The following is a 15367-nucleotide window of genomic DNA, read 5'->3' as shown; positions in this document are numbered from 1 at the left end:
ACTTCCCTCCAGCCACCGGGAGGCACCTAGGTCTCGAGCTTCCCTCTGGCTGCTGGCAGGCACCTGGACTCAGGCTTCCCTCGCAGCCCCAGCTTCATCCAGAAGGTCATCCGATCTAATTAGCATATTACGCTTTTATTATTATAGATATGTGTATATATGCACACGTAGAATGTGGTTTCGTTTGCATTTTTAATCTACACTAATAAAAGCAAAATATGCAAATTGACCATACATTCACGACGCCCACCAGCCAATCAGGAGTGAGTATGCAAATTAACCCAACAACATTGGTGGGTTAGTTTACATATGCAGGTGCGGAGGGGCCGGGGGCAGGGTGGGATGCTTGCGTCATCGCCATGGCGATGACACAGGCGTTTCGCACTGCCCCAGCCACTCAGGGCCTCTGGGCAGTGTAGAAAGGCAGGCCGGAGTGGAAAGAGGCGGCTCTGGGACCAGAGCGGAAAGGCGGTGCCGGCAGCCAGGGAAAGGAAGGCCCATTCCTGCAGGAATCTTTGTGCATCGGGCTTCTAGTGTAAAAATAAGATCAAACTACAAATCATTTTTCTGTAACTTGCTATCTTTAATTAATAATATGACATGGAAATCTTTCTGGGGGTTTTTTCCCCATTGATTTTTAGAGAGAGTGGAAGGGAGAGAGAGAGAAACATCGGTGTGAGAGAGATACATCAATTTGCTGCCTCCTGCATGCTCCCCAACCAGGGCTGGTGATCAAGCCCGCAACTGAGGTACCTGCCCTTGACTGGAATTCAACGTGGGACCCTTCAGTCTGTAGGCTGATGCTCTATCCACTGAGCCAAACTGGTTAAGGCCCAGTACACTCTTTTTAACTGCTCTCTGCATAGACGTACAATACATTATTTAACCATTCTGCTATTTTTATTCCAATGTTTTTATTTCCATCAATGGATTATTTTTTGGTTTTATTTGTTATTACTGTTTTCAAAACAGATAGTACACTGAGGAAGACCATGTGATGATATAGGCAGAGATTGAAGTAATGCAGCTATAAACCAAGGAACGTGAGCACCAAGGACTGCCAGCAACCATCAGAAGTTGGGAGAGCCCGGCTGGTGTGGCTCAGTGTTTGAGCATCGACTTATAAAGCAGTTTGATTCCCAGTCAGGACACATGAACATGCACATGCACATGCCTGGGTTTGGGGCTCAGTCCCTGGTGGGGGGCGTGCAGGAGGCAGGAGACAGCCAATCAATTATTCTCTCTCATCATTGATATTTTATCTCTCATTCTTCCTTCCTCTCTGAAATCAATATATAGTTGTTTTAAACTACACAGTTTGTGGAAATTTATTACAGCAGCCCTAGGAAATGAATATACTATTCCTCTATATCTTCATTAAAATGATCTCAAGAGCTCCTGTGGGTTAGTTTCTAACCAGGAAAGAGAGTAACATGAGGGATCAAGGTTTATCATTTCTAACTTAAGAAGTAACATGAATAACCAGATGAAGGACTGTTTATAAGGTATTGATGATTAAGAATTAGTTTAAAGCTGAAGTTCTGAACTTAAGAAAAATAAGTTACAGATGCAAGGCTGTTGTTATTTATTTCTCATTTAAATACAGGTTGTTTAGTCTTGAAGAAGATTAAATATCTGAAGAACTTTGCTTTCCTACCATCCCATTTTAATTTATTAATGATATGACCGTAATGGCTGTCTAGTATGATTCAAAAAGCCAGTGGGAGAGCTGTGGAAAGGGCTATGGGCTTTTGAGTCCAGAATCATACATTGTTCAAGCTGAAACATTTGAAATGCTGACTGTGTGGATAATCACACTTACTTAAGCAGCAGTTGTAAAAAGAGCGAATCGATTCTGCCATTCAGTCCTTTCAAAGCTCAGCAAATTACCCAGGGTTGGACTAGTAGAAATCTCTATTGAAACATAGCTTTTTCCCCCTTTCCTTTTTCACTTATATGAAAGTCAGAACACACTACACACATACAAGATGCTACTTCTGAGTCTTTCTTAGCACAATACTATGGTTACATTTTGTTGAAGGCCCATATGACTTAGGTACTCTGTGATTAATAAAAGTGTACTTTTAGTTTATCTCTGGGGTGAAATAGGAAAAAATCCTGGAGCACAAAAAGTCATCAAATGCATCTACAAGGGATGCATAATGCAAACCTCAAAGCAGCCTACACTATCATCTAACTCACTTTTTTACAATGAATGTTCAGGAATACAGTATAGCCAAATCTCTTTCTTATAAAAATAAGCTGATGAGGATTCTGTGGCTACCTTCATAGAGTATGCATCAATATTGTATTGATTTACATTTTCTTTCATTTAAATATATGTCACCAATAACCATTGACCTTTATTTCTAGAAAGAATATAAAAAATTATAGGGTGTTGGTAAGTACAGTTTTGTGGGCAGACCTCTTATAAATTTTTAAGTAAATGCATTTGATAATGTTATATTTAAGTAATTTCAGTTAAACATAAAAATTAAAACAAGCTATTGTCAAGATAGCACTAAACAATATTTGTTAAATGAATAAGTAGAAGTAGCAATGGTTTTGTTTCTTATGTATTCCTATGTTGTTTCTGCTCAACCAGGACCTTTTGATTGTAATTCGGCTTCCTCTATTGATCTGTCTTTAGCAAAAGAATGACTCTCGTGGTCTGGCCTTACAATTATATTCCCCCATAAGAACTAAAAATTTGGCACTCTGGGTTTATTTAAAGACACCTCTAGACTGTGAATACTTCACTGAAGGACATAGTATAGTACCTGAAACTTAGTAGCCATCTAATGCACATCAGTGAATGTTCCTTGCTCCAGTCTAGGCTATCGTTCCATTTAGTCTGTGCACCAAAGAAGATACTCTCTGCTGTGTGTCCCCCTAACAATTCACCCCTTGAAATTCTAATCCCCAAGGTGATGGTGTTAGGAGTTGGGACATTTGGAAGGTGACTAGATCATAAGGGCCATCATAAAAGACACCTCACAGAGAGCTCTGTAACTCCTTCCAACATGTGCAGACCCAGTGAAAAGATGCTCATCTATTAACCAGAAAGCCCTCACCAGACACCAAATCTACTGGCACAACGACCTTGGATTTCCCAGGCTCCAGAATTGTGAAAAATAAATACTTGTTGCTTAGAATCTATTTGTTTATGGTATTCCGTTATAGTCAGAGGAACAGGCTAAGACACACATTTTAAGAAACTGGATAAATAATAATACTAAAAATAGAAAGTAAAATAAACTTGAAAATGTAGTGGATGGCTTATCGACAAGAGACACAACAGATGGTGTATGGTTATATAACTGCCCTCTTTCTTCTAAATATTCCATTATATACTTTGTGCAAAGCCATTCCAAGTGGTGTGGGTTAATGGCTCAGAATAAATTACATAGCATAAGGCTACCCCTAACATTTTTATACAAGTAAATATGGGTTAAAATGAACAATTGGGGGGGAAAAACCTTTTTGGAGAAGAAAAAGGAAAGTTGGCACCAAGGAAAGAGGAAGCCAAAATTGCACCATGTAACATTGGAGAGGTGGGGAGGGGATGATAGCTGATGTTAGAGAGCCCCTGCCATATGCCCAATAGGGGCGGGGGGGGGGGGGGGGGGATAATGGCTGGATGTGCAAATGAGCTGTTTCCGTCTTTTATGGTACAAACCAGCTCACTTTGCCTCTTTTTCTCTCCTGCATCGATGAGAACACCCTCAGGTTTGGTTCCACATCCACCTGGTTATTTCAGCAGCATGGATCCACAAGTGCTAGAAGTCTGAACAATCATACTTATTTGGCTTATCCGAAGGAGGCTTGGTCTTGGGGAATTAGTAAAATGCAATAAAGTGCTTTACATATAACCATGGAAGTTCAGATACTGCTGTGTCAATTGCATACATTAATGATGTAGTGGTGAGAAGCCCCCGACATCTGTTCCAACAGTTGGGGACTATAATAGAGGAACCCTTCCCCCTCTTGTCAGGATTATATGACCTGAAAGATGCTCTAGAAAGCAAAAGTAGGAGAATAATAGAAGGAAGAATCAGATAAAGAATGACTTCCAAGTAGAAAAGAGCCCAGCTGATGTGGCTCAGTAGTTGAGCCTTGACCTATGAACCAAAAGATCATGGTTTGATTCCCAGTCTGGGCACGTGCCCGAGTTGTGGACTTGATCCCAGTAGAGGGCGTGCAGGAGGCAGCCGATCAATGATTCTCTCTCTTCCTCCCCCTTACTCTTTGAAATTAATAACATCATATTTTTTAAATAAAGTAGAAAAGAAAGTTGAGAGCAGCTTTATGGCATTTGCCTTCATATGGCTAAGGAATAACAAGGAAATTAACACATACAGTTAAATGAAATTATATATTATATTTTCAAGTATCTTTTACTCACTGTCAGCCTGGGACCAACTACTAGGGTCTCTTCTTTTAGCCTCAGCTCACATCCAAGGTGCAGAAGCAATTTCAACTCCCACAAACACTGATTGGCACCTCTCCTCACCAAGGTCTACACCAAGATAGGAGAGAATCTGGGTTTCTCTTCTCCTGCCTGTGGTTTGTTTGAGGAGGGTTGTGTGTGTGTGTGTGTGTGTGTGTGTGTGTGTGTGTGTGTGTGTGTTTTGTTTTGTTTTTTTATCTTTGAGGATCAACATCTTCAAGAATGACTATACTACCTAAAAGAGTGTAGCCTTACACAGTGGACCACAAGAGGATAACCTTCTCAATATGACCTAAAACACAACATTTAAACAATACATAGCAGGAAATAACTTTTTAAATAGAGGATAATATTCATTAACGGGAATTATACTATAGCTAATAGTTAAAATTTGGCTAAAATAATCTGACCAGATAGCAACACACATAGGTTATATCCTATCAAGAAACCTAAAGGGATAGAGATATTTTAAACATTGTGATATTCCTTATTTTAAATCCCCTTTATAAAACTCTTTACACTGCACTATAATGTATCTGCTCCCTTTTCTGCTATCTCTCACTAGGTTCTAAAGCCCTTAAAGAAGAAACTCTTCCATTCTCTTTTGTATCACAACCTAGCAGAGATGCTTGACATATTGGTGACCTTCAAAACACTAGAATGAATGCTTTCATCACTAGTAAGTAGAATCAAAGCTCATACCCGATTTTATATTCTGCACATTGTCAACAGAAAGACTGGAGAAGAAATTGATAAGCAAATACTCAGAAAGGAGTATAAATGGAAACAAGAGCTCTGATCTTAACTGCTTTGAGTCAAGGCCATCGTGTCCAGTTGAGCAGGTTGTTCATTGCACAAGATTATACAGCCATGGGCACAAATTGGAACAGAAATCCAGTCCATGTACATGGTTCTCTATCTGCCCATAGGAAGCAATGCCTTTAAAAAAAAAACTCATACAAAGACACTGTACAAGCTTGAGATTGCTTGGATTAAATAACAATCTCTGACATGTTAGATCCCAGCAATAAAAATGGTCCTCCTAATCTGATTCTACCACAAAGGGAGGGAGGAAAAAACAGTGAATATTGTCTGATGTTGAATTGAGAATACTGAGGTTGGAGATTTTCTCAACATAAGGTGATACAGGGTTATACAACTTTTTTATATATATATATAAAAGTGGAGCCTCCGAATTCTACCTGAACCCAGAAAATGAGATAAAGAATCAGAGATACATAAAGAACAGGAAGAAACCTTGAAGGTCACAGAATTCCATTGCTAGAAGAGACTTTAAAGATCACCTAATCCAACAATGACTTTCTGTTATAGATGAAGAATCAAAGAGATCAAGGAGATAAGTGACTTGCCTGTGGCTAGTTAGCAAAAGTAAGTCTAGAGCCTAGTTGTTTTCTGGCTTTCAATCTAACCATCTTTCTATTACAACTGGCTGGACTTGCCAGCATTATAATAAACAGTGTGTACCCACTGTGTGGGAGAAGTGGAGACATATTGACTTTGTCTCCATGGAGGGCCTTACACTGAGGTTGAGAAAACAGGAAATAAGTATTGAAAGATAAGCAATAATAGGAGGTGGCACCTGAAGGGAGGTTTAGAATGGGGTTTCTGAGTGGGAGTGGTGACGCCAAGGATAGGAATTGGTAGGCATGAGGAGTGGGGCGGAGTGCCCTATTGTGGGCTGACAATTCTGGAAGGACCAGAACCAGGTGACTGACAAGGTCCAGCTGGGGCGGCAGGCGGGTCTAAGGTCACAAAACCAAGGTCAGAAAAAATGCAACTACCAGGGCCCTCTCGATCTGTATCCTAATTGGACCTTGGGTCTGCTGTCCCCGATTGCCAGTGCGGGATTGGTGGGGGCCCCTCCACATCTGGGCTGACTCCCAGAAGGGCGGAGGCCGAGGCAGCTGTGCAGAGAGCAGAGCCGGGAAGCAAGCGGAAAAGAACTGAGGGATCCGAGGAGCGTCGCGTGCCCCCCTGGGCGGCTGGGTGCCCCGAGCTGACGCCGAACCAGCCGCCCGGGGAGCAGGAGGCGCGGCTCGCCCGCGGCGCGGACGGAGAAGGGGCTTCCGGGGCGGGGCGCGCGGGGGGGCGGGGCGGGGCCAGGGCCAAGCTCCGCCCACGTCGGGCTGCGTGACAATGGGGCGGACGGCGGAACGCGGGTCTCGGGTGGGGGGCGGAGCCACCGCCGCGGCCGCCGCAGCCCCGGTCGGGATTTGAAAGATTAAAAAGTCCCGTTGGAGAGGGCGGCGGCGGTGCATGTGTGGCGGAAGCGCCGCGCGGCCGGGCAGCGGCGGCGTCTCCTCAGCATGAATTACCCGGGCCTCGGGTCCCCGCGCGGCCCCGAGCATAACGGCCGGGACAGCGGCGGCGCCGCCTGGCAGCTGGGCTCGGAGGCGGAACCGGCGTTCCGCGGCAGCGTCCGCTGCTTCGAGCACCTGCCCAGCGGGGACCCGGGCGACGGCGAGGTGCCCCTGGCCCTGCTGCGCGGGGAGCCCGGGCTGCACTTGGCGCCCGGCGCGGAGGAGCACAACCACCACCTGGCGCTAGACCCCTGCCTCAGTGACGAGAACTATGACTTCAGCTCGGCCGAGTCCGGCTCCTCGCTGCGCTACTACAGCGAGGGCGAGAGCGGCGGCGGCAGCTCCTTGTCCCTGCAGCCGCCGCAGCCGCCGCCGCTGGTGCCGTCGAACTCGGGGGGCTGCGGGGCTGCGGGAGGGGGTCTCGGGGAGAGGAAGCGCACCCGGCCCGGCGGCGCGGCCGCCCGGCACCGCTACGAGGTGGTGACGGAGCTGGGCCCGGAGGAGGTGCGCTGGTTCTACAAGGAGGACAAGAAGACCTGGAAGCCCTTCATCGGCTACGACTCGCTCCGCATCGAGCTCGCCTTCCGGACCCTGCTGCAGGCCACGGGTGGCCCAGCCCAGGCCGCGACCCCGGACCGTGGCCATGTGTGCGGCCGGGCCTCCCCAGCGGGCCCGGCCTCCCGCTTCGGGGGGGACGACGACGACGACGAGGACGACGAGGACCGCGCCTGCGGCTTCATCCCGCGCACCGCCAGGCGCGAGCCCGAGATGGAGCAGCTGGTGAACGTCGAGCGGGTGTGTGTGCGGGGCGGCCTCTACGAGGTGGATTTGACCCAAGGAGAATGCCACCCGGTGTACTGGAACCGTGAGTAGCCGGCCGGGGTGCGGGAGCGGGCCGGGGTGCCTCTGCAAGGGGGGTCGGCACGCACCCGCGTGGGCCTGGGACTTGACCTCCGCGGAGGAGGCGGCGGCGGCGTGAGGCCTGGTGTGCGGTGGGAGCAGTTTGGAGACGGCGCGGGCGGCGGCGGCGGCAGGTGAAGGGCGAAGCAGCAGATGGCGGTATCCCAGTCGCCCGGGGTCAGGAGGAGAGGATCCTGCCGGGGCCGCGTCTCCCGGGTGAGCCGGTGCTGCTGCCATCCCCTGGAGACATCCAGGAACGGATGCCCAGCCCAAAAGGTCTCATTTCGTGATTCTACCTGAGCTTTGTTCCACCGGGGATCTGATTCGGTCTCATTTACCCCGGACTGCCTGTGATTTAAATAGCAGCCTGTTCTCTAAGGGTGGGGGATGTTTGGGAGGATCTGCTCGGGGAATCACCAGTTCAGGTATGGAATCGGGTAAAGAAAATTAATCCCTGGCGGAGAGGGAGAGGGAGCGCGTTCCTTCCGGGTGCGTTTGGGAGAGATGGAAAGCGCCGCGTGAAGCAGTTCTGGCAAGCGCCTCTGCTCACTCTGTGGAATACTTGTGTGTGTGTGTGTGTTTGTTTGTTTGTTTTTTGTCTCTTAGGCCTTTGTTTGCATATTTTTTATCTCGACTTCGAAAAATTACAAGGCCTGTGCCTTGGTTTCCTCGTCTGTAAAATACGGATAACTACCTCATATTGTTGCGGAGATTATAAATGAGATAATACACCTAAAGAACTTGAAACTGCCTGGCACCTATCTGTGATATATGTTAGCAGTGGGTCCTTATTCATTAGACAACAACACAATTAGGTATATAATTATATTAAGGAGGAACACTATTAGAAATATCTGCTACTGCAGGTAGCAGAATAGGTAATATTCTCTAGTAAAAGGAGCTATTGGCCACCAATAATTTGTAAGATACAGTTTTAATTTTTAGAGCTCAGTGCCATAACTCACATGTCCTCATTGACTGTCTCTAGCCTGAGGTCCTCCATACATATTACAACATCCTTATCTTCTATAATAATAAAAGTGTAACATGCTAATTAGACGGGACGTTCTGGACGAAGTCAGGGCTAGCCCAAGTCCGGGGTGCGGGGGAAGGAAGGCCTACTCTTGCACAAATTTCATGCATGGGGCCTCTAGTATTAATTATATGCATTGATGACTTAGCTTTCTATGTTTAGCATCTATGAGCAGAGTCCATCACCTTTATCTTGAACTGTTACAGGACTTAGTGCAGTAAATATTAAGTAGATATTGAATTGCATAAGTGATTGCATAATATTAAAACATTCATATGGTAAGTGAGTCACTATAATAGCAATTACAATGTATATGAAAATCCCCAAATAAAATAAGCATAGTAAGAGATTTACTTTCTTACTACACTTTAAGATGACATTGAAGGCATTTACCATTTTCCCAAGGCCAGATTCGTAATGGATGTGTCACATCACTCACTTTTTTTTTCACTCATTTTGACTATAAGCTTATTAAGGACAGGGTATGCTGTATTCACTCATTCATTCAGCTCTTTCATTTTACTAGTATTGGTATGTGCATAACCCAGTATGCTTGTAAAGGTATTAGGAAAGGTGAGGAAAAGGACAATCCTCATCTTTCAGGAATTTCCCACTTAGTCTTCTCTTCAAATGACCTAAACATCACTATAGGCATTTTTCCTTTGAATGTAGAAATACAAGGACTTAGTGGAGCCAGAAAGTTGACTAAAATTTTAGGCATCCTTGGAAAAGGATGAATCTTCCCCTTAGGTCAACTGAACTATATTCACCTAGAATACTCTGTTCTTTTGGCATATGGTAAAATTCTTAATGCTTGCATAGTGCTTTACTATTTACAAAGCAATTTTTCACATTCATTTTTATAATGATATCAAATTAATGCTAACTAACATTCTATATATGAAGAAGTAGGCTCATTGAAATTAATGAACTTGCCCAAGGTCATGCAGCTAAAAAATGTTAAAGCAGTTCATAGTCTAGTGCATTCAGTATTCAAAGAGCATCTGACCCACCCAAGGGTGAAGGTGTAGGGAAAGCTTCCTAGATAATGTAAGTCTGAGTCCTAAATGATTAATTTAATCAGGCAAAAGAAATGGGGAGATAAAGGGAAAGTAATTCCAGCTTGGTGGGGTAACATATGCAAGGACACAGAAGCATGAAATTGCATGGCATTTTGAGGAAATTAGGGCCGTACAGGGTAGGTTTAGGATTTGACCACCACAGAGACAGGTGTTGGTTGGGTCTGGGACAGGAAGAGTTTGTGAAAGAAGCACTTGCCTATGAATGGCACATTTGGGAAAGTAGCCAGAAAAAGAACAAGGGTGGATACCCAGTGCTAAGAAGTTTGAACTTTATTCTATGAGTAAAGGGGAATCAAACAGTTGAAGGTTCTCTGTTGGGTGATTAGTGACAACACAAAGGTTGAATTGGAGAGTTGGAGAATATCTTAGAATGCTAATATCATAAGTCAAGTGAGAAACAGTGAGGGCCTACAAAAGTTAACCTGAAAGGAAACATTCTTCTTTAACAACAACACCTATTTTAGCATTTTCTAAATAATTTTGTGTAAGATTCAATCCCATGGGTGTCCCAGGCCTTCATATGAGCTATAGTGAAAATACAACAGTGCTGCTTTTGGCCCATAATTTACCACTTTTCACAGAATCCCATGTAACTTTGATCTAATTGGTTCTTCAGGTCTCTGTGTATATAATGTTTTCACACCTCCTCAGGAAGGTTCATTCCCAGTATGGTTTATTCAGCCTTTCTTGAAATGGAAGGACTCTTATGATATTTGGCAGCTTTTGACCTTTATCCCATTTAACTTTTTTTTTTAATCTTCTAGAAACTTTTTGAATAGTGGTAATTAAAGTTTTAAAAAGTCCAACAACTTCCTGCAGAGTGGTGGAAGCATTCCAGTCAGTGGTCATTTAGACTTTTGTGACCTAATTCAGTCCACTGCATCTGGGTGTCAAGGCCAACAAGTTATCTATGTCCAGTCTAAAAGAAAGGTGTTGACTTAAATTTATATTTACTTTTCCTTTTGAACTCTTACTAGCAGATAAAATTTGAGCCACTTTGGTGGTGCATGAATCAAAAAGAGTACAGAATTAATCTTCTATAGATAGGAAGCAAATATTACATATGAAAAGGGTATTAATTATGGGAAATTAGTTTGTTTCATTGTCTGTTCAGATATTTTTCTGACTACATGTGGACATTTTAGATAAAAAGTGATCACTGCTGAGTAATCCCTAAGTGCATTCCCTTGCTCCCTGTGTTCTTCCTAAGCAGTTACTACCTGCTTTGTAACTACCTCATAGGCTTGTTTTAATTATTATGTATAATGTGCTTAGAACAGTAATTGACCCAAACAAAGTACTAACTGTTAACTTTATGTGGATCTTAGAAAACTATACCTTACTTATAGAAACTCACATGAAAATTTAAAAGGCTACTAGTACATAACTGTACCTCATCACAGGCAAAAGAATGTAAAAAATATTAGCAAGAACATGGCCAAAGCATTTAGTAGTAGCAGGATGGCATGTGGAACATTATAGGGATATTTGATGAGTTTAGGATAGTATCATAGCAATTCTGATAGTAATAAATGCAGCATGTACTAGGGAGTTTGTAATATCCATTCATTGACTAAGTTTGTAAAGTTATTTAATTGACAAATATTTATATGAAGTTGTAGTTTCTAGAAGCAGTCATTAACTATAAGTTTCAGATATTTTAAAAGTTAACTAGTCTTCATAATACAGGGTGGGGCAAAAGTAGGTTACAGTTGTGAGTACATGAAACAGAATTTATTCTTGTATTATTATTTCTTAATTATTGTGTTATTTTCCATATGAACAATTGTAAACCTACTTTTGCCCCACCCTTTATATTGAAGAGCAAATAATATTCTCAATAAAATGAGGTAGAAAGACTTTTCTACCTCATTTTATTGAGAATATTATGTTTTCTGTAAGTACCCAAATTATATGATGTTTATTAGCTTGGCCTAGCTGTAACCATCCTTTTTCATTCAAGGATTAATAACCTTAATAATTAATATTTTTTAAAATCGTCACCCGAGGATGTGTTTTTATTGATTTGAGAGGGAAAGAGAGAAACATCTATTGGTTGCCTCCCATATGCACCCTGACCAGGGATGGAACTCCCAACCTGGGTATGTGCCCTGACTGAGAATCAAATCCGCCACTTCTTGGTGCATAGGACAATGTTCCAAATGGCCAAGGCTAATTAATAATTTTTTATGAGGCACAATGCATCATGGGAAAGTAGTGGAATCCAAGCTGGTAGAAGGCACTCTTTCTTGATCAGTTTCTGCCTCCAATAAAGCAGAACTATAGGGGAGAGAGACCAGGGATTGACATGCCTGACTGAAAAAGTATTAAGAGACTTTAATCTTATTCTTTTTTCACTATATTATCTCCTAGTAGCCCAAGCTGGAAAGCAGCTTTGGGTGGCACTAGAATCCTGGCTGCTCAGCTTTGTGGAACTGGCAAAGTCTTCTGAGCACCCCATCCCAGATTAAGCCTGCTTTAGACAGCATTTTTCATTGACCTACTGAAATAACACAAGGATATGAATGACTAGTGAGTGACATGTATGGAGCACAGGACTTGGCACTACCTGACCAAGGCATTCAGGACGTTTCTTTCCCTTTGCAATGTACATTAGTTTAAAAGCTCATCTAATGTCAGTTATTGATCCACCTTGTTTGTATATGGCCCAAGTGTAATATTGCATGTCATGCAAGTGCTTTATATGAATACTAGAGGCCTGGTGCATGGGATTCATGCACCAGTGGGGTCCCTTAGCCTGACCTGTGCCCTCTTGTAATCCGGGACCCCTCGGGAATGTTGGACTGCCGGTTTTAGCCTGATCCCTGCAGACCAGGCCGAGGGACCCCATTGGTGCATGAATGCGTGCACCGGGCCTTTAGTATGCATATAAGATCGTTGGTTAATCTCTTCCCACCTTCTCCCCCAACCCCCCTTCCCTCTGAGATTCATCAGTCTGTTCCATGTTTCCATGCCTGTGCTTTGAGCCTCTGCCCCCTGGTGGTCAGGGTGCGTAATAGCTACAGGTCGAATGGTCACGTAGCATATCAGGCTTTTATATATATAGATTCAAAGTATTTAGTATGGTTTTCCTTCCTCCATCTGTTGCACCCTCTTTTCTTTCCTCCTTTACTATGTTGTCATAAAAGAGACCTTTTGTTACTCCTTCTTCCAAATTTTATTTCCTGGGACTTTAATCTCCACATCATGATCTGTCATTTCTACTTTGCTAAGATCTTTGATGTCTGGAACCCTACGGCTGATCCTTTCCTGTAGAGCGCAAGAAAAAGCTGGTCACAGAATCCTCTGAGAATTATGGACATTGGATGAAGACAGTAGGGGTATAGAAAAGAGCTGGGGAAATGGGAATGTTTTCACATGAAGCCTACAATGAAAATTACTGGCAGAAGAAATGGAGAGATAGGCAATTCTAGAATCCCTGATTGTGGGGTAATCTGATTTAAGACCTGTGCATGTTTTCTTTTATCAAGAAAAACTTCAACACTGATGGAGAGTGTAGATATAGTCTCTTCTTTTTTGCCACAATACATTCCTAAAAGCTCAGTTAAAAGTAGAACAAGGAAGATAATTTTTATAGCCACTGTGTATAACCTATAATTCTACTTTAAAAAGTCTGCCTTAGTAAAGGGAAATTGTGCCAGCAAAAGATGTTGAGTCACTGACAAATTAATGGATTAATGCAGGGGTCCTCAAACTTTTTAAACAGGGGGCCAGTTCACTGTCCCTCAGACCGTTGGAGGGCTGGACTATAGTTTAAAAAAAACTATGAACAAATTCCTATGCACACTGCACATATCTTATTTTGAAGAAAAAAAACAAAACGGAAAAATGGGGTCCCGCGGGCCGTAGTTTGAGGACACCTGGATTAATGGATGAGAAGCATAATACAGATAATTTCTGATACCCCTGGCTTAGGGGATAAGTTAAATTCAAGGTTGTGAAAAGTAGGAATCATCTGTCAGAAAACTAAAGAAAAACAGTAGAAATATTGATATGATCATATAAAAATAATTGTTTTATGTATTGCTTTCTAATTTTATCAAATTTCCACATAAGAATAAATTATACACTCATTAATATTTGTCTTACTACTTTAAGCTATATCTAGATGATTTTTATAATCCTTGCACTTGTATGTTCAAATAAAATCTGTTGGATGATGGCTGTGGAGGCCAGGCCAACCTTTAAAAATTACATTGTTATTGGTAGTTCTGTACCCTGAGATTTCAGATATTTGGAAATCTTAGAGAAATATAAATTCCATCTGAATGGATGGCTTTTTCAAGTAATTGAGAATTAATTTTTTATTTGCTAGAGTGAAATTTTAACTATGAATGAAAATCTATTACTAATACTCCTTGAGCCGCCTCTCAGTGAGCCATCATCATTCTGAACATTGATTCAGGATAGCCCTTGGGACACATGATACAGGAAAAGAACAGATGAACTGTGTTAAAACATAAGACTTCTAAATCATAGCCCATGAAATATGCTGCTCAGGAACTGTAGATGATGCATAGGGAGCAGAGTTAGAATTACTTCTGAGCCTCAATATAGACATAGTTGAAAGCAGTCCCACTTTGTATTTTACTGCTTATTACAAATGATCAACTTTCAGTTAGTATTTTATTGACTGAATCTGTTATTTTTTTTCTCATTCTATAGAGTTGCTTCTAGGTGGGCCCAGGGTATCGCATGTCTACCAGATTCACCCACTTAGGCCTCAGTAAAACTTACATTTTGCCGAAACCGGTTTGGCTCAGTGGATAGAGCATCGGCCTGCGGACTCAAGGGTCCCAGGTTCGATTCCGGTCAAGGGCACGTTCCTTGGTTGCGGGCACATCCCCAGTGGGGTGTGTGCAAGAGGCAGCTGATCAATGTTTCTCTCTCATCGATGTTTCTAACTCTCTATCCCTCTCTCTTCCTCTCTGTAAAAAATCAATAAAATATATTTTTTAAAAAAAACTTACATTTTAACACCTGGTATATATTTTAACATTAAGTAACCACAGGTTTGTTTATGTTTGGAAAAAGAAAATCTCTGCTGTGAATCAAAGATAGTCATTGGAAAGAGTCTACAAAGAGATTGTTGAGGACCACTCAAACTGAAGAAAGAACAGGATGGATGCTCAAGCACTTTCCGTGGCACTCACTCTTCCATGCTGGTTATCTATTGCTGAAATGAAACCTTCCTATATGGCCAGCACTAAATGAGACAGGTCTACCTATTTATAAGGTTTATGAAATACACATACCTTTGCTTGACATTTTTTTTCCTTTTTCTTTTTTTTTAAAATATATTTTTATTGATTTTACAGAGGGAAAGGAGAGGGATAGAGAGAGAGAAATATGGATGAGAGAGAGAGAAACATCAATTGGCTGCCTCCTGCACACCCCTACTAGGGATCGAGCTCACAACCTGGTATGTGCCCTGACCGGGAATCGAACTGTGACCTCCTGGTTCATGGGCCAATGCTCAACCACTGGGCAACACCGACCAGGCTGCTTGACATTTTCATTGTATAACCAACCACTGTTAACTCTTCTCATTTAAGATTAC

General features: G+C 42.7%; 1 protein-coding gene across 5 annotated transcripts in view; it reads left to right on the top strand.

Moving 5' to 3' along the window:
- Nucleotides 1–6658: 6658 nt before the first annotated feature.
- DDHD1 (DDHD domain containing 1) overlaps nt 6659–15367 on the top strand; it is a 93825-nt gene continuing 85116 nt past the window's right edge. For all 5 annotated transcript variants that reach the window (XM_079769048.1, XM_079769047.1, XM_079769045.1 and 2 more), the window contains exon 1: nt 6659–7636. In XM_079769048.1, coding sequence (XP_079625174.1) covers nt 6778–7636 — 859 coding nt within the window. In that variant the 5' untranslated portion in view covers nt 6659–6777. The remainder of the gene's footprint in view (nt 7637–15367) is intronic.

This window comes from Cnephaeus nilssonii (assembly GCF_951640355.1).
Source record: "Cnephaeus nilssonii genome assembly, chromosome: 4".
In the NCBI taxonomy this organism is placed as follows: domain Eukaryota; kingdom Metazoa; phylum Chordata; class Mammalia; order Chiroptera; family Vespertilionidae; genus Cnephaeus; species Cnephaeus nilssonii.
Note: the sequence above shows the minus strand (reverse complement) of the source record. Positions and strands in the feature narration are given on the sequence as shown.